This window comes from Orcinus orca, chromosome 5 (assembly GCF_937001465.1).
Source record: "Orcinus orca chromosome 5, mOrcOrc1.1, whole genome shotgun sequence".
Taxonomy (NCBI): Eukaryota; Metazoa; Chordata; class Mammalia; order Artiodactyla; family Delphinidae; genus Orcinus; species Orcinus orca.
Window position 1 is genome coordinate 79822213 of NC_064563.1, and position 23328 is coordinate 79845540.

At 46.6% G+C, this 23328-nt stretch overlaps 1 protein-coding gene across 11 annotated transcripts in view; it reads right to left on the reverse strand.

Moving 5' to 3' along the window:
- KALRN (kalirin RhoGEF kinase) overlaps nucleotides 1–19765 on the reverse strand; it is a 653035-nt gene extending 633270 nt beyond the window's left edge. For 5 of the 11 annotated variants that reach the window (XM_049710431.1, XM_049710430.1, XM_049710429.1 and 2 more), the window contains exon 1: nucleotides 19300–19758. In XM_049710431.1, the coding sequence (XP_049566388.1) occupies nucleotides 19300–19372 (73 nt within the window). In that variant the 5' untranslated portion in view covers nucleotides 19373–19758. Of the gene's footprint in view, nucleotides 1–19299 lie in introns of all 11 variants that reach the window. The other 6 variants (XM_033403880.2, XM_033403878.2, XM_033403876.2 and 3 more) reach the window with 2 other exon arrangements.
- Nucleotides 19766–23328: the final 3563 nt, after the last annotated feature.

The following is a 23328-nucleotide window of genomic DNA, read 5'->3' on the forward strand; positions in this document are numbered from 1 at the left end:
CACAGGTCAGTAAGTCAATGGCTCCAACTGTGGGAAAGACAGTCTGAAGGTCCCTGGTCTGGTGTCTGGACTCAGGCACAATGTGGTAAGGCTGGCTGTCTGGGCACCATGAATCTAGGGGCTACCTGTTATGAAAGGCCTAAGAGGTACATTACGAGGATCCACCAAAGCCTGCAGGGAAGCATCAGGGCTGAGGCGGAAAAGAGAACCATCCCAGAGCTCTCTGATGCGTCAACACAGGTGGGTGGAGAATGATAGCATGTTCTCCATTTGTTTCCAGAGGCTTCTGCAACCTTTTAAATAAAGCAGTAATAGGAAGATGGGGCATAGAAGAGGAAATGGTACCACAGCTAATGCTGAAAAGACCCAAGCCTCTCATCTGAAGCCATCTCTACCCAGTCCCAAGTTTTCCTGTTGCCTCGGAACAGTCACAAAACATGCTGGGAAGGGTAGCTTAAGTATCCAGGTGCAGGCTCTGTGGGTTCCCTAGACCAATTCTTGACCCAAACCTGACTTTACTCGTCTGAGCTTACATTTGGCTAGAGGCCTAGGGATTTCCCCATTTTGCACATGTCAGACACTCTCCCTGGGAAGGAAAACGAATTAATTTGACACAAGCAATCAATCCCACTGGAATGTTTGTGCACACCGAGCCAAGCAGAAATGGATCCTGAAAGGAGCACTTCTGGGAGGTGACGGGAATTTTAATGCTGAAAAATGATACTGTGTCAAGAACCCAGTATGATGGAAGAAGCACACACATTTGTATCCAAAGCATGAGCAACACCACACACATGCACATTGCACATATATGCACACAGGCATGCACACTCACCATCTTCATGGAAAAAGATGTCTGGGTATATAATTGTCCAGGCTTCCATCACTCTGTTTATGTTTTGTATTCAAAATGTTTTAAGAGGTTGAAGAATAGGGCAGTGCTAAACCCCTTTAAAGTAGAAAGCTAGAGGAGCCTGTGAAATATTCCTATGATTCCAATGTGATCCCCGTGGTGCCAGGATTGGTGAAAGCACCCACAACCTCTAATCCCCCATAATCTCACACAACCCTCTGCCTTTGACCACCCTTCTCCCTTTGCCAGGAATTTCCTCCCGACCCTGTCACTCTGGATAATGAGCGCATCTTCCAAATGCCACTCAAGCATCTCCTACTCTATGACCACCACCACATCTGCCAAAATAGGCTTCACCACTCCCCTGTTTGTGTCCCTGGATCCTACTAGTGTAGTCATATTATATACTTGGAATGTTTCGATGTACTTTAAAAAAAAACTAATTTGTTTCCCTCTATCAAAATATGAGTTCTCTGAAGGTCTAAAGAATGTGAGGGAAAGGAGATGGAGCTCTGGGTAGAAGGAAATGTAGAAGAAAGCCAAGACAGCAGTTCAATTACCCAGTGCCTCCTCTTGAGATGATGCGGTTGGGCTGGGTTTGCACATGCCCTAGGAAATGAAGATTTGGGATTGCTTTCACCATCTTCTCTAGGCGACTCAAAGGAAGAAAAGTTCAAGAACATGAGCTGGCAGGAAGATAATTTAATCAGTCCTCATGCCTCGAGAGAAGTGGTAGAGCAGCTCTGATGGAGCCCTGGTGAGGGCATTCTCTAGGGTGTTTAGACACATCCCTAATGACAGACTTGGGGTCCAAAGGAACAGGCTGAGAAGTGTAGGCTTTTCAACACAGACCCAGAAGTCCCAGAAACCTAGCCCTTCTTTCAAAAGGTTCTAAGGGCCAAAATAGTTTGAAGCTACTGCTGACTGTCAGGATGATTCTCCTCAAGGGAATTAGAGCCCTTGATCACCAAGCAAGGCTGTGGGGTCATCTGTGAGCTCTGGCACCAGGGGTCTGACCAAGCAGACTACAGCTGCTCAGACCAAAGGTCTCAGAAGGATGGAACGTCTTCAGAGAACCACAGCATAAAGGTCCTGAGACCACTTACCACGGGGTTTCTATCCCTGCTGGCTTTACTGTTGTCCAGTTAGCTCAGAATGTTGAAGATGGAAGATACATTTGAGACTACCTAGCTCACCTTCCTCATTGTCTAAGAGAGGGAAAGGGGTTTACCAACCTCATCAATCAGAAAACTGTGCTCCTGACGCCCAGCCCCCCACTCTTTCCACTTGAACCCAACCAGCTGGCACCATCACTTGCCTGCTTCTTTGGTTTTTTTCTGTACTTTCCTGGCCCTCCTGTTTTGCCAGTCTCCCAGTTTCTGCCACCTTCACAGGGAACAGAGTTCTCATTTTCCCTGGTCAAATGAGAAACACTGCTCATAGCTACTAGGGCTACTTGAGTCCCAGAGCCCTGGAGTGAGAACAGTATGTAAAACACAGAAGTCTTCCTGTGTAAAAGAAGTGGAAGAGGACTTCCCTGGTGGCGCATTGGTTAAGAATCCACCTGCCAATGCAGGGGACACGGGTTTGAGCCCTGGTCCGGGAAGATCTCACATGCCGTGGAGCAACTAAGCCCATGCGCCACAACTACTGAGCCTGCATGCCACAACTACTGAAGCCCGCGCACCTAGAGCCCATGTTCCACAACAAGAGAAGTCACCGCAATGAGAAGCCCGCACACCGCAATGAAGGGCAGCCCCCGTTCACCGCAACTAGAGAAAGCCCATGTGCAGCAACGAAGACACACACAGCCAAAAATAAATTAATTAATTAAAAAAAAAAAAGAAGTGGAAGAATTTTGGTTAAAAATAACAGCAAATAAACAGCTCCACCACAAGAGAAGCAGAGCAATAGCCCTAAGCTGGACTTCATTTTTCTCTTTTCTTATTATCTATTTCAATTGATCTTATTTAACACATCCTTTCTATAGAATACATGTTTGTGAAAACCTAGGCTGATGTTAAAGGAATTAGCTTTATTTGGAAAAAGCAAAACTGCCTAGAACTGGCCATTTTAGGAGGCTGAAGAGACTCGGAAAGCAGATCCTAGCAAGGTAAGAGGGAACCCAGACCCATTAGAGGCCCCTAGCTCAAACATTAGTCATATTCACCAGACAGAAACGCAGGCATCAGCAGTACAGCTCTGGATGTAATCCATCACCACCCATCGCCCTCCTAAAGCTGGGAGCTCCTTGAAGACGGAGACTGCGCCATGTTCCCCTCTGGACCACAGTGCATGGGATGTAAGAAGTGCTCACCAAATGCTTGCCGGAAGAATTGACAATGCCGCGCTCTCGCATGCTTACGTGCACATAAACGCATACACGTATGTAGACAGAATCCCAGTGAAGGCAGTCTTAGAAGCCCCATTTCTAAACCTTTTTTTTCCCCAAAATTATTGTTTTAACTAGGGTAACACTATTTAAAAATACAATGTATTTTTCTCTCTTGCATGTCCTTACATACATTTAACCTTCCCCTTACTCTGTCAGAAGCATCTACTTGCCTCAGGGAAGATCAGCATAGTTTTAGCAGCAGGCAAAGAGAAAGTGTCCATGTTCAGCTGTTGACGTCCTGGATAGGAATTTTTTTAGTGCAGCTTGAATTCTCAACACATTCTTGAGGTGTAGGAATCAACGTATCAAGCTCCAAAATGGGTGTACTTGACCACAAAGATCATTCTAAACCAAAGGTAAAGAGCACTCAAGATGCCACATTAGGGAGATCCTTGCTCCAAGAGGAGGAGAAGAAGCCCTCTCCCTCAAGCAGCAGGAGAATGTGGCAAAAACCCAGTCTAGGAGATGGGACACCAGGGTCCCAGCTTCCTCCTATCTACCACCTCAAGGCCCAACCAGGGTTTGGGGTGAAGGGGGCAGCTTTAGAATATAACATCTCAATAGGTGTGAAGGCACCTGAGGACCCTAAGGCCACTCCTGAGGAGGCTGCAGGCCTCTAGGTCAATGGCTGCCATTCAGTCCCACACCCTGATCCACACGGTGTGGAGGTGACGGGATGAAAACACAGCACTGGCCAAGTGGGTATCTAGTTAGGCAAGCCAGGCGTACAGGTCCTGTCTTTTCATAGTTGGTACTGAGTAAGCTGGGGATCTATATATTGCTTCACCCCCTGATGATGGTACTCAGAGATGCTTAGAGAGCCACTGACTAGGCAGAGGCCTGGGGTCAGGACTAAGAGGCTGCCATGTGCGGGGACTTTGACCCCATAGGCAAATAGTCAAGACATGAATGTTAGTGCTGGGTATCAGCACAATACCCCAGAAAGCAAGACACCAGTACAGGGATCAGATCAGACCAGACCAGCCCCCATGAAGCAAAGATCAGGGGAATCCAACCATCATGCCACGGCTCCAAGCACCCCTCTCCCCCTGCCCCCGCCACCATCACCACAAGTTCACAGGTGCACCTCTACACACCCAGACCCAGAGAAGTGGGAAAACAGAAGAAAGTCGCAGTGAATGAGAAATTCACCGGAAAGAAACAGACATCCAAAAAGACCAATCGGGGGGAGAAAAAAAAAAAAAACACATGACGTACTATAAACTAGCCAAGTTGGGGTGGAGGGAGATTAGCTCCACATTAGAAAATTTTAAAAGCTACATTTTCTTTGCACGTCTGGGTGATAAAGAGTGTGCAACTGAGCTGCAGTGTCACCCATCAGAGAGAAACCCACAGCCATTCTGGGCAGTTAGATGAACCGCTCTTCCACACGTCTCTTTTCCAAAAGCAAATGGAACGTATCATGAAACGTTTCACTCCATCTCTAGTGCTACCAATTTCCTACCAGACATGAAAAAATGTACAGCCTCAAACGTGGTACGGCTGTCACTCCCATCTGAGTACCCTAGCTCAGCTTTCAACCACACTCAAAACTAAGGGAGACCCCAGAGAAAGGCAGCAAACAAAAACCCTTTTCAGAGTCAGCAATTTTATTTGTCCAAAGAATTTTCCTTCTATTATCTCACTTTATCTCATACGACTCCTATGATGTATGGCAGGGCAAGTATGTTTACCTCTTTCTTCAGATGAGGAAAGACAGGTTCCATCTGTAAAAACAGACATTTTAACTGGCTTAGCCAAGTCACAGAGATAATTAGTGGTGGGCAGAATTGGAAACCGAGGTCTCCCAAATCACATCGTTGAATTCTTCTAGCCAAACACAGACTATGGCTTTTGCACACACAACCTAAAGCACTTCCATACCTGTGGTATTGGAATTAACTTTCACTCAAACCCACAAAACACATGTGGCTTTTTTTGGCTAATTGTGACTGCAAATCTGGCTCCTAAGTCACTTAAAGGCATACAGCAAAAAAAGCCAAGAATGGCCTCTACCATTTATTTAAATGTCATTAATAAAAGCGTCTGTAAACGTTGCACAGAAAATTAGCCTCCAGAGAACAGGACTGGCTGTTCTCCCTCCCTCCTGAGGATAAAAGCAGAAGAAACATCCTGATCTTACGGCTGTCTCACAGTCACCTTTGAAAACGATCAAATAATGGGTGACCCTTCTTGCTACTCTTTGGGCCAAATAATGTCCCAGAACAAACACTGGTCCTCAGAAAAGCTGGTTTATAAATGTCCATCATTAGGAGAATGGTTAAATAAAATGTGGCACATCCACACAACAGAAGGTAACACAACTCTTCAAACAAATGAGGTAGAACATATGCACTGACATGGAAAAATGTCCATGATTATAAAGTGATAAAAACAAATTGCAGGGGCTTCCCTAGTGGCGCAGTGGTTGAGAGTCCGCCTGCCGATGCAGGGGACACGGGTTCGTGCCCTGGTCCGGGAAGATCCCACATGCCCCGGAGCGGCTCTGCCTGTGAGCCATGGCTGCTGAGCCTGCGCGTCCGGAGCCTGTTCTCCGCAACGGGAGAGGCCACAACAGTGAGAGGCCCGCGTACCGCAAAAACAAACAAACAAACAAACAAAAAAAAAAACAAATTGCAGAATAACAGGTATAGCACAATTCTCTTTTTTGTTAAAATATGAAAGAAAGCTATGCGTTTGTATAAACACATATTTGTGTATGTAGCAAGTACATACGTCCATTGAATTTATCTTAACATCAGGGAAAAGGAGGGAGAAAGAGCATTCACTTTTAACCATAGATCCTGTACTTCCATTTTGTGTAACTATTTCTTACAACAGTAAGTTGACACTTTACCCCTCCAGACAACCAACAAATCCTCTGTCTTCTTACGTTACCCCATGTAAAGGGTACTGGCTTATGAATGACTCACGTCGCTCAATAGATACGTGTATACTGATATAACATACATTTGTATTAATTGGGGGAAATGGTTTCATTTAGGAAAAAGTCTAAATGTCTACATAAATGTTCTATGAAGTATAAGAAAATCAGATCTCTCTAAATGAAACATTGTTTACCACTTACTTAAATTATCTTTTAGCTTATAGACAATAAACACGTATTAAATGAATCAAGGAATGAGTGAAATTCCCTTTCTGATTGACTTCCAATTAGCCATTTTTTCCTATACTAGTCTCCCCCTAACCCAACAAGAGCATAAACTCTTCAGGAACAACGTGGGTAACATTTGTTACCCACCTTTAGCAGCCCCCTTAGTATCTGGCATAATACTGGGCACATTGCAGACATTCAGTCAATATTGATTAGTTGGTCCATTTGAATGTTTGAACTTCCCTATGTGGATTTTTGCAAAAGAAGGGTGCTTCTTTAGTTTTCCAGTGCCTATGGAATATTTGTAAACAAGCAATAAAAGGGATCCCCTCTAATTAATCCAGAATAAACAAGAGTTTTTTGCTATATTTCACAGTAAATATTGATTTCATAGGTCTTTTTGTTTGAGGTACAACTGCCTGTCCACAAAAAAAAAAATTCATTTCCTTAACATAATGTTTAATTATAGAACTCCCAATGACCTACACACCAATAAATAGCTCTCTAAAAAAAAAAGTCAAGGCAACAAATATAAATCAAGCAAGTATCTGCAAGGCACTAAATTGAGTGTTGAGAAGAAGACAGACAATTCCAAAGCAAAAGGTACAGCCTACTTGGGGAAACCAGACATGACCATTTTCCAAGGCAGGGCTTCCAAAATGTCTTGGAGTCATCAATGTTGAGTAAAGTTCTGGTAAGAGACTAGTGTCCAAACAAGTCTGGTGCACACCTCACCTCCACCTTGGACCTCTCATCCAAGTCACCAAATAAGGACTCAAGAATCCTCTGTTTTCACCTCTACTCCAGAGGCTCCAGGGCTGAACAAGATGCAGAAGTCTGAACACCTAGCCCACTCTGAACTCAACTAGACAGATCATTCTTTAATGCAATTCTCACTCATTCTCCAGAGAATGGATCCAATCCGTCTCCTTTCTTCGCAGGATCTCAGCACCCCTCAGTCCTTCAGATGACCTTGGTTCCCAATCCCAGAGAAGACTGAGGTCAGTTTTCTTAATGAGCTTAGTAAGGGCTCTACTGCCTGACCTGTACACGTGACCTGAAAACCACCTGGTCTTTTCCCAAAGCCACAGAGGAAGAAGTACCCCTCCATCCCAGAGATAACCTCTTCGCCAGGGAATTCTCATCCTTTGCTGACTTTTGAAGAAGCTGGTGCCCATTCTGGTACCCCACCCCCACACATACCACCTTCTATCACCTTCAGTGTCTACCACTACCTCCTCCCATGATTTTTTCAAACACTCAAAGATTTTTCTCTCTCTTTAAAAAACAAAACTTCACTGGACCTGATAACCTTTAAAAAAATTTTATTGAAGTATAATTTGCATGCATAAAATTGCACATAAGTCTACAAATCACTGAAAGTGCACAAACAGATCTCACCTATCATCAAGAAACAAAAGAGTACCAGTACTCCCAAAATACCCCTTCAATTACCATCGTATTAAGTCTCCTTACTTTTATTACCAAACCTCTTCAACAGTGGTCTATTTTCGTTTTCATCACCTCCTCATCTATTTCAGCATAAGCATCCCCTCTTCAGTGAATCCTCGCCACATGCATGCAGGTGAGGCTGTTGATCTTTCATTATGTTCTCAATGTACAGCATGCAATCCTTTGTTTGTGTGTCAGGCAACCCCACCAGACTGTTATTCTCCATGTGGGAAAGATGATTTCTAACTTGCTGGTGTAGCCCCAGTGCCTGGCACTTATTAGGTTCACAGCTGGTGTTTGATACTTGAATGAATGAATGCAAGCATGAATGAAGAGATCCACTCACTTAAATCTAGTGTTTGCTGAAATTGATCAGTCTTTGTCCAGTTCTCATCAAAAGTAATCATGATATTTAGCTGTCAAAACTCAATGGCTAGGACCATGAAGAATGACTAAAAAATTATACTGTTCCAATAGTTGGTTAAGCATTCTCTTTATATCCAAGTATTTGAGCCTGTTATGTGCCAGTGGACTGGGATACAGAGAAGAGACAACATCTTGCACCCACCCTACAAATTAAAGCTGTGACATCACTCCCAATGGTACTCTGTCCTTCCATGGCCACAGACCCAACATGGAGTCCTGCCAATCTTTTCCCCTAACTGCTCCTAGAGATACTCCTCCCTCTCCCCCACAATCTCCTTTCCAGGAGAATAAGAAGTCAGAGACAGGAAACCCCCAGGAGCCCCAGACCCCTCCCCCAGTCCCCTTTTGTCACATCCAATTAACCATCTGCCAGTCTCCTGGGTCTCCCTCTAGGCCCACTGTCCAGCTGCCAACTGAACACTGTGTTTCCCCACCCCCATTCCCCATAGATGCCCATTGTCCCCAGGCTGCAGGGTAAGAGTGTAAAACGCAAGGGGTGTAGGCACATTCCCAGACCCTGTCTGCCATACCCTGGAATAACTGTAACTGCAAGCTTAAAAATCACATCCCTACCTACCTAACTATGCACAAGGAAGGGAGGAAAGAAGGAAGGAAGCAAGGGAAGGAGGAAGGGAGGGAGGAAAGATGGGGAGGGTATCGCAGGGGAGGGGAGTGGAGAGGAGGAAGCAAGCTACTGAAGCATAATTTTCATGATTTGGAAATTCTAACTAATAATATATACAATATAGTTTTACTAGTAATATTATATATAGTCATATTCTATTACTAGTAATATAATTCCATTTCTATTACTATTTATAATATGAATATAACTATCACAATCTATAACTACCAAATCAAGTGATCCTGATAGGTAAGATTTTTTTTCACCCATTTTACTCATGAGGAAACTGAAGCTCAGAGAGGCTGTACCTTGCACAAGGTCACACAGCTAGTAAGTTCCTGTACTAAGACTCTATGATTCTGAAACTGAGCCATATCTAAGGAAACTCCCACCTCCTCCTGCTCTCGGAAATATAAACCCAGTCCCCCACAGCCCACCTTTTGGAAACAGGAACCCCTGGATTCCTACTTCCATCCCCTAGAGGGCCATATAAGATGCCTCACTTGATGACAGTTCTTGGGTTTGCCCCTAAAATGAGAGCTGAAGGGAGTACTTTGGGGCCAAAGGAAAGGGTGTGCTCATTGGCATCTTTCCTCTGGTGTGAAGGGTTCCTCTTCATGGAGAAAAACGGGACAAAGGCTCCTCCATGACCCTGGTCTGCTTCCTCTTTCTTCTAAAACCTCTAGAGGCATCAAGGAAACCGAAAATTCAAGAGCAGGTCCATCCCTCACAGAGACAGTACCCGACGGCCAGGCATGACCCCTCCTCAGGAGGCTGCCCCTACACCTTCTTGTCTGAGTCCTCCTCCTTCTGTCCTGTCCTCACTCACCCTCCACCCCACCCCCAACTTGCCTTTCTGACTCACACTCTGTAGGAGGTGATTCTGCAGACCCCTCTACAGCCTGAAGCAAATCCCACCTCAGCCTGCCAAAGGAAGCCACTAGCGCTTCTAAAAGGATTGCTATTTTGGGACCTCCCAGCCTTGCTTTCTAGCTTCTCTGTCCAAGGGGCCTTCTAGAGCCACACCAACCCAGCTCACCCATTTCACAGCTGCCTTCAGCTTGAACTATCCGCCCCAAGCACAGGACCACAAGCCCCTGGGTCTCCAGGCCAGCTGATGCTCTCTGTGCTGGGGCTGTTGACCAAGCACATTGTGCCCTCAGCAGAGCTGCTGGCCAGCCTACTACTTTACTGAAGTCCGCCTTCCCCCAGTCTCCTCCTCTGGCCAAGGCTCACCCCCCAGCTACCTTGAGATCCACCCTTACAGGCTCATCCAGGATCTACTTCCTTCAACTGCTCCTCTTTTCTAAATATTCATTCCCTTCCCCAAGCCTGCCTTCTCCCTCCTCCCCACCCGTAGGTATTCACAGATCTTCCCTACCTAAAAAAATCCTCCCCTCAACTCTGCTACCCATCTCTAACTACCTTATTATTTTTAACCTTCCCTTCACAGCCAAACCTTTCCAAAGAGTCATCTATATGCACTCCCACCACTTCCTCCCCACCCACTCACTCCCCATTTCCCTTGAAATTTGAATTCCACCTCCCATACACAAGTGAAACTGTTATTTCAAAGGTTACCAGTGATCTCCCAGTTTCCAGAACCCACAGGGTTTGCTCAGTCCCCCTCTCCCTCAACCCCTCTGCAGCATTAGACCCTATTGATGACCGGACTGTTTCCAAGCCCTGCTCTCTCCTGGTTCTCTTCCAGCCCTTCACTTGAGTCTACAGCTCTGTCCTTGGCCCTCTGCCCTTAAGACTCTATATGCTTTTCATTTATTATCTCATCTATTCTGATAGCTCCAGCCACAACTTCTTATGGATATCTCCCAAATCTATATTTCAGTCTCTGGCCTCCCTCCAAAGCTCCAGCCTCCCTCCGCTATCTGCCTACTGAATCAACACCTCCCTAAGCTATTGCACTGACACCTGAAAAGCAACACGTCCCAAAGTAAATTCCCAAATCCTGCCTCTCCTCCTGCCTCCCCACAGCTGCTCCTCTTCTTCCTTAACTCCTAATTTTCATTTAGGGTACTTCCATCCTCCCCAGTCACCCAGCTCTAAGAGCTGGAGTAATCTTTGAGTCCTGACTCTTCCTTAACACCTCTACATCCAAGTTACCAAGTCCTGTAGACGCTACATCCACGAGCTCCCTCATATCCATCCCCTCCTCCCCATTTCCACTGTGCCATCTCAAGTTCAGGCCCTCCTAACCTATCACAGTGGTCTCCCAATCCAACCCTGGCTAGCAGTTCCTCCCCCATTCCAACTGACCCTCTGCAGGACTGCCAGATTTATCTTCCTCATCATGTCACCGCCCCATTCAGACACTTTTAGTGACTCCTGAAAGCTAACTGCAGAAAGACCAAACTCCTTGGCCTGCCATTCAAAGCCCTTGATTATCTAGGAGTCCAATAAAGGTTTAATAAATGAAGCAGTCAATCAACTTGGTCCCTACCCGCTTCTGATTTTTATCTCCCATTGATCCTCCACCTGAATCCTCTAAGTCACACAAACTGGACCACTTACTGCCCCCAAATATGCCATGGATGGTCGTGCCTTTTTCTAACACTGTTCCAATACCTTCTGTCTTCCCCATCCAAATCCTACCCATCCTTCAGGTCTCAGCTCGAGAAGTATAGCTACTTCCTTGAGAACACAGTTCATTTGCCACTTTTCACTCTCCTTGTTTATCCCTCATATCTGTGTTTTCTAGCTAATAACCAGCTCCCTTCCAATAATGCCATGGGACAGAAGGGGAAGAGACAAAGCTAATTCTCCAACAGTTTCTTACTTCCCTGTATTAATTCCTCTGTTCTCCCAGCTAATTCCTTCTCTTCCCTCACTTCTCAGCAGACACGATTTCAAGCAGCTCTATTGATCCAACAGCCCCGTGGCTGTCAATCATTTCCTAGTTCTTTTGCTGCCAGTCATGCACACTCAAAGGCGTGGCAGGAGGAGTCTGAACTGCACGCAGAGAAGGAGCGGGAAGGGACTGATTCACTGCACCCACCTGAGGCTCAGTGGAAGCAGGAACCCCATTCTCGCTGGGCTCCTCCAGATGGCATGGGGCCATGTGGGCCAGGGTCTGGGGAACTGGCATTTATATACTTTTGTGGAGGAGGAGAGAACAGGAGTGCCCTGATTTGTTGTAAGGAGGATGCCCCATCCAGTCCCTTTGGGAAACCGAATTGAGAAGGATTGAAAAATGTCCCATGAAGGTCAGATTAAATAAGATAATACTTGTCAGAGGTGGTACTTAGAGTAATAGAATGTTTGATTTGGAAGGAACTATCTACACATATTTGGACAGAATTGTACAACTTATAAAGACCTCTCACACACGGTATCTCATTTGAGTCTCTCAACAGCCCTATAAGGAAACTGGGTGGTGGGGCGCACGATCCTCATCTTACACAGATGTTACTCACTTGCCCAAGTCATGCAGATAAGTAGAGAGCAAAGGGGAGGGTTCACCTCCTGCTCTCTTGCCTGACCTTTTTGGCCTCTTTCACAGGCTTTTTCTCCCTTTCCCACCCCTTAAATTCAAGTGCTCCCTGAGGGGGGTATTGTAATTCTATTCATTTTCCTTCCTGCTCGATATTCTTTCTTGCAATGATTTTATACACTCCCAGAGCACAGTACATGGCTGCACTAGGAACTCGATAAATATTTGTCAAACAAATGATTAAATTAATGAATGAAAAAGAGCTGAGGCCCAGACCCTAGCCTTCTGATTCCACCCAGGCTCCTGCACCCCATCGTGACGCCTCTCCAGCACCCCTGCCGCCCCGTGTCAAACACCCTGCACAGTACCCCTTCTGGAGATTCCCTCAGCCTCTGTGCCATCACATTCGCTTAATAATAAAAACAACAGCAACAGCTAGTATTTCTTGTGCTCCTAATGTGGGTCAGAAACCACTAGATGCTTTTTACACATGTTTTTCCTATTTAATCCTCTCAACCTGTGAGACAAGCATCCTTGGTCCCATTTTGCAGAAGACTGAGGATGACATAGATTATATCATTTACCCAAGATTCTGCCCCTGGTTAGTGCTGAGCCTATCTGATCCAAAGCCCATGGTCTTCTGGCTATAACCAGGGTTTCTCAGCCTCAGCACCACTGACATTTGGAGGCTGAAGAATTCTTGTCCTGTGCATTATAAGATGTTTAGCAGCACCCTAGACCTCTACCCACTTGATGCCAGCACAACCCCCCTCCCTGAGTTGACAACCCCCAAAAATGTCTCCAGACATTGCCAAATGTTTCTTGGAGGACAAAACTGCCTCCCGTTGAGAACCACTAGACTATACCATACTGCCCATCTCCAGAAGTAAACTACCAAGTTCCAGAACCAGAAAGAACTTGGAAAAATAAAAGTGTTCATTCTCCAACATCTAAAAAGGACCTCTAGTTCACCTGTTCTAGTGTTTTATTGACACCGACAGTCAGGAATATTTTTTGTCACTTCTCACCTAATTTCCTTCTGTAGCTTCAGTTTATTCCAACACCTCTTCCATCCCCAAGGGATTATCAAATACAATTGGACAGAATGTGCCAATAATTGAGTTCTTGATGATTGGTGGCACAAGGATAAAGCAAAGCCCCCCAAATATTATGGAGGTGTACCTAAATGTTGTTGATATGTTCTAAAATATATTAATGTAGAAATAGCCTTCCGTCTTCAGAACAACAAAGTCCTCTCAATACTCCATCAAAAGTTCTTGGGAAATGGCGTGACCAAAAGCCCAAATCATGATGGGCTTAAGTGGAGGAGAATCAAGAAGGAATGGTAAATATTGAATTAAGTGTCACGTTTACATTCTGGAGCATCAAACGCAACGTCAAAAAGAGATGTTTTCCTTTGCTGCAAAAGAGAGCTCAGGAGGTAAAAGACTCTACCCCTTTTACGGTGCCTGGCAATGCCCAGACGGGGTGATATTTACTCAAAAAACTGCACACCAACATAGGTGTTATTCCAAGTCAGATCTGGACCTGACAATGACCAGTTCTCTGTCTAGGTGGGATGGGGTTTTTATCTGAGAAAAGTCTAAAGAGTTGTACACTGAATACCAATATATCACCACCTAAATTCAGCAACTGCTTATATTTTTCTGTGTTTGCTTTATCTGCACAGGGGGGAGACAGTTTGTTTTGGTTTGGTCTTGGTGAATCACAAGCTTTTTAAAAGATCTTTTAAAGAACAAATCACTTCATTGTATGAAAAGGATAAAAACAATACAATACCTCTGATGAAGTGAGACAATGAGTATAGACAAGTGAGTGTTTATGGAATTCAGAGGAGAGAGTTGGTCTTGTGAGCTATGAAAGCTTCCAGAAGAATGTGGTGTTAAAGTCTTGACGAATAAGTTGCATTTGTAGAGTAGGGGTGAAGGGGTGGATGATTCAAAGGGAACATGAGCCAAAGTGCCCTTGGACGTGAGAAGAGCAGGGGCTGGCTCTGAGGTGTGAAGGACAGACTTGACCCTGAAGGCACTAGAAAGTCACTGTAGGTTCATAAACCAGGTGTGACGGAAGTAGTTCAATCTCCTTTAGGAAGTGCAATCTGCCTGCAGATGCCAATTGGAGTGGGGGTGAGAGAGCAGAGTCCAAGGGCCAAGGATAAAGGGCTAGTGAGTCCATGAGCACCATAATGGGTCTCCTGGCCTAGGGCAGAGGCCCTGAGGATGAACAGCATGGGCTCACTATGAAAGATAACAGAGTTTGTTAGAAGATTGAGATTCCTCAGAGACAATATCAAGGTGCTAAATATCATGACTAGGAAAGGGAAGGTGCCACTTATAGGATTAAGGAAGACAAGAGGAGAAGCTAGTTTAGGGACTTGGAAAGACAGAGCTGAGTTTGAGGCTGACCAAAGTCCAAGTAACAGCAAACAGTCCAGTTAAAAATGTCTGGACTCACAAGACCAAAGCTCAACAGAAAAAAGATATTTCCACATCAATCTCATTAAATTTATCCTCTGAACTTTCTTCCTTTGAGTCTTATAGAAGGAGGTTTCTCCTCTGCTCACCAAAGTCAAGATTTTCGCTAGGGAACCTCCTCTTGTCTCACCTCTTCAGGTATCTAACTCAAAAATCAACCAAGCATCTTCAGTTCTTCCTGCCCACAATCTCTCTCCCTTCCACAAACAAACCTGTTCTGACTCTCCGACCAAAATATGAAAACCCCTTTTCTTGGTACTAACATGCCATCTGACTAGCACCCAAACTCTTTTTCCTTTCACTGGTAAATTCTGCAAGTAATTGATTCCTACCCACCACCCCAAATCCCTGCTCTGAATGCCTCTTCTAATACTGTGCTCCCAAGAGCTCATAGTGGCTTTCTTTTTATCACATCCAGAGACACTTGACCGGCACTCCTCTTATTCAACCTGTCTGCAGCCTGTCATCACATCAGAACCCATGCTGACTCCCTGGGGTCTCCAGGATCAAGTCTCCTTTGCTGCCACTTCCTAAACAAGGGTTTCTCCCCCAAATTCTAACTTTAGCCCTCTCCTCTTCCCTCCACCCCCTCCCTCTGAGGGCTGATGCATTCACAAAGCTTCAGCTGCAGCGAGCCTTGATTCAGGAGGCTTCCAAGGCCACAATGGCAGCCCTAACCTCCCACCTGTGCTCCTGTCTGAAGTCCCGTATCTCCCACAAACCAGCTCCACCTGGATGCTCCTCAATCACCTCTAATTTTCCACATCCAAAGCTAACAGCATTATCTGCCCTGCAAATCCAGCTCCTGTCTTCAATCAGAGTGCTTCAGTCAGGATACTGTTAGTCCTCTATGCTTTAAACCCAGCTACTCCCATTATTCTCGAGGGCTTAATTTTCTTTCCCCCCTACAACTAGTTTGTCAACAAATACCCACATTTCTGCCTTTGACAATGTCTCTCAGAGGGGTCCCTGAGTCCCCGTCCTTTCTGCCACCAACCCAGACCAAGCCCCTCTCCCTCAGTTCCAGATCACTTTTGCATTTGGATCCTTTCTCTCTCTTTCCACTTCATCTATCATATGACCCCCAGATTAACCTTTCCAAATACCACTTTCTTCAGGACATGCCCTTGCTCAGGAACTAAAGTGACTCCCTATCAGTCCTGAATCAAATCCAATCTCCTCTCCTGGGCTCCCAAGATTCTGCCTATCTGGCCTTGCCCTACTTACCCAACCCTGTTTCCCATTCCTCCTGACCCTACACCTTCTACTCAGTCTTCCCAGGATCCTCAGTGTCAATGCCTCAACCTCCCTGAGCTTTTGTCCATGATTCTCTTCCCACCCTCCATCTCCCCTTCAAGGGCTACCCTCAGTTCCACTCCTCTGTAGTTCTGCCAACTTTTTATCTTATAGCACCATAATGTTCAGCAAGTAATTAATCTCTAATTGAGCAGTAATTGTCAATCTTCTTTTAAAAGCTCTTGGAGGGTAGAAACCAATTTGAATATTTCTTTGTATCCCATAGCACCCTGGACAGCAGAAGGGTCCTAGTAGAAGCTGAAAAGACCTTGCTGGTTTTCTATTCCAACTGATTTCTATTCCCAGTTCTGAGTTCCCATATTTCCCCTCCTCTGCCTCATAACCATGATCAATAAAATTATTGTGACACACTTTCCCAGGCGTGGATCAGAGAATTCCCAGAAAGACAACACAGAATACACCAATCTATAAGAATAATGGTGGGGACAGGGGGTGTGCATGGGTGTTTCTTTCTGTCCGTGTACATGTATGGATGTAGGATTTGGGGAATGTCACAAGAACTGAAATACCAAAATAATCAGAAGAGGACAAGTAAAGAACCAAAATGACAGAATAATTGGAAACATGTCTAATTAGAGGCACAGTATGCCAGGGTTTTGACAAAGCAATTGCCAGTGTGGTCTCTGTGTATGCAAAATCTTCCATCAGAAAGTAGGGGGTAACCCTGGCACTCGGGACTTTGAAAATGTGTTTGGAGCTTTTTCAACTGTTCAACTAAATAAATTTATCATCTGTCCAGCCTACCAGGTGTAGTGCTATGTTCCATAAAGATGGGGACTCAGAAGGGAGACGATTAAGAAATATGGCCTTTTCCAGGTGTAAGAAGCCCCAGCAAAAGCCCAGGCTAGAGACTGGAAGGGGGTAAGATCAGGAAGCAGAGCACAGAGGACCACTCAGGGTGGGTGGTGGTCCTAGACCCTACCACAAACAGTCTGCACCCCCTCATACAGCTTGTTACAGGTCGTCAGTCATTTCCAGCCTCATGCGCTGAAGATTTCACCCTTCTCTGATTCAAAGTGCACATCAGACCTGGGCCCCCCTCAACAAGGCTGCCTGAGGAGGAAGAATATCCCCAACAGGATTCCATAGGAGAGGGACCCAGTCTGCTATTTACTCTGTGATTTGAGCCAGGGCTAGACAATGTAAGCCCCATGTTGTGTTTTTAAAGGCCCTGGGAAAAGTAACACATTGGGCCATTATAGGCCATTAACACCATTAACACTGTGTGAATTCATTTGTCAGAAATTAGCAAGCCTCCAGAAACTGAGATCTGCTCCAAGGGCCTGGGACAGAGAATAGACAGGATCTAGTGTTTGGATGGTAGAAAAGGCGAAGGAGGAGTGGATGCCAAAAGATAAAAATGGGTCCAGAAAGGGAAGGTGGGAAAGCTCACACTCCAAGAGTTTTCCCCAGAGCTAAGAAAAGGCAGAGTTTTGTGCCAGATGGGAGGCAAAGGGTGGATGGTAGGGGTGTCGATGAAGACGTCCTAGTGCATGTTTCCAGGTATCACTTAGCCCCCAGAACCTCTCCCCTAGATAATAAACTAAGGTTAGGTCAGGCACCTCTTTAGAATTCCTGCTTTGGTTCCTGGGCTGTGTGAGTGAGTGAGTGAGTGAGTGAGTGTGTGTGTGTGTGTGTGAGAGAGAGAGAGAGAGAGAGAGAGAGAGTATGTGAGAGAGAGAGTATGTGAGAGAGAGAGTATGTGAGAGAGAGAGTATGTGAGAGAGAGAGTATGTGAGACAGAGAGAGAAAGGGGGGGATGGGGAAGGTGTATATTAGAATCCACATCTGGGGAAAAGGAAGGAGGGAGGCAAGGCTGAGCCCTGAGAAGCAGGATAGGATAACAGGGGCTCCCTCTGCTTTCTCCAGGTCAGCTCCTATCAGCTCCTATCCTCCAGCTCTTTCCTCTTCAGACCAACTAGAAAATGAACATATGGGCTGACCAAGTCTTGACTTCCAAAGCCACAAGTCTCCCCAACAAAGCACCCCACCCCTTCCCTCAGATGACCTCCAGGGCAAGGCAATGAGGTTAGGAAACAGATGGGTGCGCAGGGAATCTTCAAAGCCGACCTGCTCTTTGACCCCATCAGTTCACGTCCTCCAATCCAATTTACAGAAAGAGGGGAGATGCCCAGGGTCCCCATAACTTACTGGACTCTTCGGGAAAAAGATTCCAGACCACATGGTTCCAGACATGGAAGATGGGGAGCTCTACCTACCGAGTTGGTGGAAGCCACAGGTAAAGAGGAGATGGAGAAACCCTGGTCATCAGAGAAACAGGGCCACAGGTGGTGGCAGATGAGGGTGGTCGGTTCTGCTCTGGGAAAGGGGCTGTGTAGCCAAGGAACATGAGGAGCTATAGACCTGGGGGCTGGGAAGTGGCAGGGGCCGAAAATAGCCGTTAAGGCAGATCTGGGGTCGGGGGCGGTGCTCTACATACCACAGGCAAGCAAAGATTCAGTGGGTGTGTATGAGGGGGACGCTAACTCACACTTCCAGGAACGAGTGATTCTTATGAAAAGCTCATCCGTTCCCAGAACTGGAGAAGAGGAGGACAAGGAGGAGGTCCCAGGCGCCCACCGCCCTCCCTGCCGGGTCTGCCTCTCAAGTCTGAGACTCTGGCTCCCCACACGCACCAGGCACTACAGTCCTCGGTCTGCCCCGCTCCCGACTGTCAGTCTGCAGCCTGCGCGACTCCCGGTCCCCACTGTCCCTCTTTGCACATCGGGGCCGGGGGCCGCCGGCCGGAGAAGGGGTGCCGGCCCAGGGCGGCGGGAGCCGGGCTGACAGGCGCTGGGGGGAGGGGGCAGCCGAGGAAGGGGCGGGGGACGCCGGTAGCCGGAGCGGCGCACTGCAAAGTGATCCAACATCGCCCCATCCCCGCGCTCCGGGAGAAGGCGGCCCGAGGGGACAGCCTCTCGCCTCCCCAACACAGACTCCCGCAAGTGGGGTGAACGCCGAGGGGCGCCGAGCTCCCAGCCCCCACCCCTCCCCAAAATGCAACCCGCATTGCCATAACAAGAAGAATCTCGGCCACTCCAGCCCCGGCGACGAAGGGGACTGCCCCCCAACACGCACACCCCAGCAACAGCCCTCCTTTCCCAAACTTGTCCAAGACGCCGCATCCAGGGCAGCAGCCTCCTCCCCAACCCCCCGCGCCCTGCCCAGCTTACCTGTCCGGAAAAAGGCGTCCACGTCCGAGTCGGCGGCTCCTCCTTCCTCCGCTGCCCCCTCCGGGGAGTTCATGACTGGGGGAGGGCGTCCGCGGGCAGCCGGGGGCCGGCGAAGCCTGGGGCCGAGGGCTGCTCGGCGCCCTGTGGGCGGAGGGCGCGGGGCGCAGCGGCCGCGGCCGCAGACCCGGAGGACACCGGGCTTCAAGGGCGGGCGGCCGGCCGGGGTGGCAGGGCTAGGGCAGAGGACGCCGAGGCTCCCTCAGGCAGAGGCGCGCGGCGGGCTGGGGGCGCCTGCTGCCGGCTCCCCCATGGTCCCCCTTCCGCGGGGGCGCTGGCCGCCTGCGGTCTGGCCGGGGCCGGGGTACGAGCTGCCTGGGCGCCCGCTCTCCCTCAGCGGCGGCAGCTGGCTCTCCTCCTCGCCCGTCTGCCTGTCTCTATTGTTCAGCCCTGCTAGTCTCTCCTCTTTATTTTTCCTCCTCCCTCCCACCCTCCCTGTCTCTCTACCTCCTCCCTCCCTCGCTCGACCGCCCGCTCGCTCTCAGCTTCCCTCCCTCGCTCGCTCTCTGGCTCCCCCTCTGGCTCCCTCCGCCGCTGCCGCCGCCGCCGCCGCCGCCGCCTCGCAACTCCTCCCCCGGCTCCCGCTCCTCAGTCCCAGCCAACAATGACCCGGGCAGCGCCGAGCTCAACTAAAGCTCCGGCCCGGGCCGGGGTCTCGCCGCGGCCCCCCGGCGGCGCAGACGCCTCCCTCCCCCGCCTCCCCGCGCTGGCCTCTCCCGGAGCCAAGCCCGGGCCCCGAGCTATTGTTCGCTGCTGTGCTAGGCCGGCTTCCTGAGCCCCGCAGGAAAAGCGCCGGCGAAGGAGGCGGCCAGGGAGGGGCGGGGCCGCCGGGCGAGTCCCCGGCCACCGGGCGCAAGCCGGGCTCGCCGTGGGGGCTCTGGTGCCCCAGCCCTGCGCGCTCAGCCTCGCCCCTCGCGCGGTCCGGGCTCCGGGCCCGGCGGCCGCCTCCTCCACCCCACCCCGTTCCCAGGTGTGAGAGGGCCCGCCCCCCCAAGCTGCGTGTCCCCCAAGCTGGGCCGATCCGTCCCTAGAGGCTGGACTTTTCCCCTCTCCTTCCAGACAGGCTCTCTCCAGTCTCCTTCACCTCCTGAGCCTTTCGCATTTTCCTCACCAACTCTCCTTAGTTCCTTTCTTTTTTAGCTTTTCTCTTCCTTTTTCCCCTTTTCAACGCCCCTTTAAACATCTCTGCCGTCGCTGTGACTCTTTGTCCAGTTCATTCCTATTGCGATGTGTCCCTATCTTTCCCTCTGTGACTCTCTTGTCTCTCATTTGTCTCTGTCCTGCCTCGGTACTTGGCCCGTATCTCAGCGCTCCTCTTGGACAGCTGTCAAAACTCCCTAATCCCCCGGGCCTTCTCTGTTTTGTTCTTCTCCCTCTTGTGAATGGAGAGATCCAGTTGGCCAGGAGAAAGGAGGTGTTACAGCAAGCTGAATTTCAATTAAAGTGGGGAGTGGGGCTGGGGAGGAATGGGGAAGACCTCAAAAAAGAAAGCAGATGCTGTATGGGGTAATTAATGCAGTGATTGCATTGTGCCAATTGGTTTTTTAAGCAATAATTAAACAATAATTAGCCAGTATTCTGTTTATAGTCCTAGTGACTGCGAAGCTTACAAAACAGAGGCTCTTTAAACCTGAGTACTTAATGTGGTGTGTTGGGGGCTGTTGCTGCTGCCTCATGCAGCCAGATGGAGAGGCTGTGGCCTGACCTAGTGTGTTAAAACACGCCTCACAGGAAAACCAGGTCCTAGTGTAAAACTGATGGCCTGTTACCCAACAGCCAGAATCTTCTGGATCTAGCTTCGCTGACCACCTACTTGGTTCCATCTCTCTCCAGGTCAAAGCACCTGGAACCTTTCCAGATCTATTAACCGGCTGACTCTAACAGCAAACAGGATTAATTAAATATGTTTTTAGTGAACGCTTTCTGGTTCCCTGTACTTCTTCCTTGCTTTACTGAATGTCACAATTTTTTTTTTCACCCATTGAAAAAAATAAGTACAGTTGCCTGTCCCCAATCTTGGCTACATGTATCAGACCCTGTTTCTTAAAAATTAAGAGACTCTGACATCACAAGTTCATTGCCATGAGATCTAATTCATCTGGTCCTAATAGCCTGAACTGACTTAAAGTAGCCAGATGCTCCCTTTCTTACCACCTTCCCTGACAATGAAAGTACTTCTCATTTGTCTTTTCTAAATTTTGCCTTCCCCTTTACCCTGAGCCGAAACCCTGGCCTGCACTCCCACACATGCACATGATGGCAGAGCTGCTATTAACTGGCACCACTGTGCAGATAGAGAACCGGAGGCCTGGCAAGAGCATTAGCTTATCCCAAATTCAGAAGAAACATAACATGTTTAGAGAAAGGTTCATATTAAATTTTCAAAAGATGTGGACAAGAATGGGGGAAAACCTTATGTAATGACACATATATTTTTGAGAGGAAATTTTGTAATGACACAGATATTTTTGAGAGGAAATTTCTATAAAGATTTTAGACGTGTCTATTAAGCAACTTCTATTAAGATTTTAAATGTTCATAGCTATATTAATATCAGACAAAGATTTCAGAGCAAAAGCTGTTACTAGAGATAAAGAGGCACATTTCAATTCATCAACTGCACATAACAATCCTAAAATTTTTTGCATCTGGGAGAGTTTCAAAATATATGAAGCAAAACTGATAGGACAAAACAAGGAGAAATAGACAAATTCAAAAGTATAGTCAGAGATTTTAACATCTGTCTCACTCAATAATTTATAAGGAAACAGATCACCAGTAAGGATATGGGAGACTTGAACAATGCTATCAACCAACTTAACTGACATATACAGAATACACCACTCAATAACAACAAATATACATTGTTTTCAAGTGCACGGCTATCAGCTGCATAAGATAAACTATATGCTAAGCCATAAAACAAGTGTTGATAAACATAAGAGGATTAACATCATACAAAGTGATATGAAAATTATACCTCAGTTGTTTTGTTTTAAAAAATCATACAATGTTCTCTGAGCACAATGAATTAAACTAGAAATTAATAACAAATATATGAAAAAATCCCCCAAATATTTGAAAACTAAAAAAATAACCCATGATAAACTAAGAACTCAATGGAGATAACAGAAAGAATTTTTAACCAAATAAAGATGAAAAAACATCATATAAAAATCTATAAAATAGAGCTAAAACAGTACATAGAGGGAAATTTGTAGTACCAAAATACTTATTTTGTAAAGTCTCAAATCGATGATCTCCTGTTCTACCTTAAGAGCAAATGAAATCCAAAGCAGAAGAATAGAAAGTTTAAAAGATTTGAGCATAAAGAAATGAAATATATAACAGAAAAACAAAAGAGAAAAATCAGTGAAACTAAAAGTGAGTTCTTTGAGAAGATAGATAAAATTGACAAACCTCTAGCCAGACTGCAATAAGAAAACAGAGAGAAGACTCAAATTAGTATTATTAGCAGAAATAAGAGAAGTGACATCACTATAGATTATAGATAGGTAAAAAGAATAATAGGGAAATATTAATGAACAATTTTATGCCAACAAATTTGACAACTTAAAATGGACAAATTCTTTGGAAGACACAAACTACTAAAGCTCACTCAAGAAGAAATAGATAACTTAAATATCCATATAGCAATTAAAGAAATTAAATTTGTAGCTTAAAAGCTTCCCACAAAGAAAACTCAAGACGCATATGGCTTCAATGGTGAACTCTATGAAACATTTAAGGAAGAAACAATACCAATTCCATACACACTCTTCCAGAAAAAGTGAAGAAGAGAGAATATTTCCCAACTATTTGTATGAGGCCAGCATTAATGATGCCAAAACTAAACAAAGACCATGTAAGAGAAAATAACAAAACTATAGACCGCTATCCTTCATGAACATAGATGCAAAATTCTTAATAAAATTTTAGCAAATCAAATCCAATAATATGTAAAAAGGATAA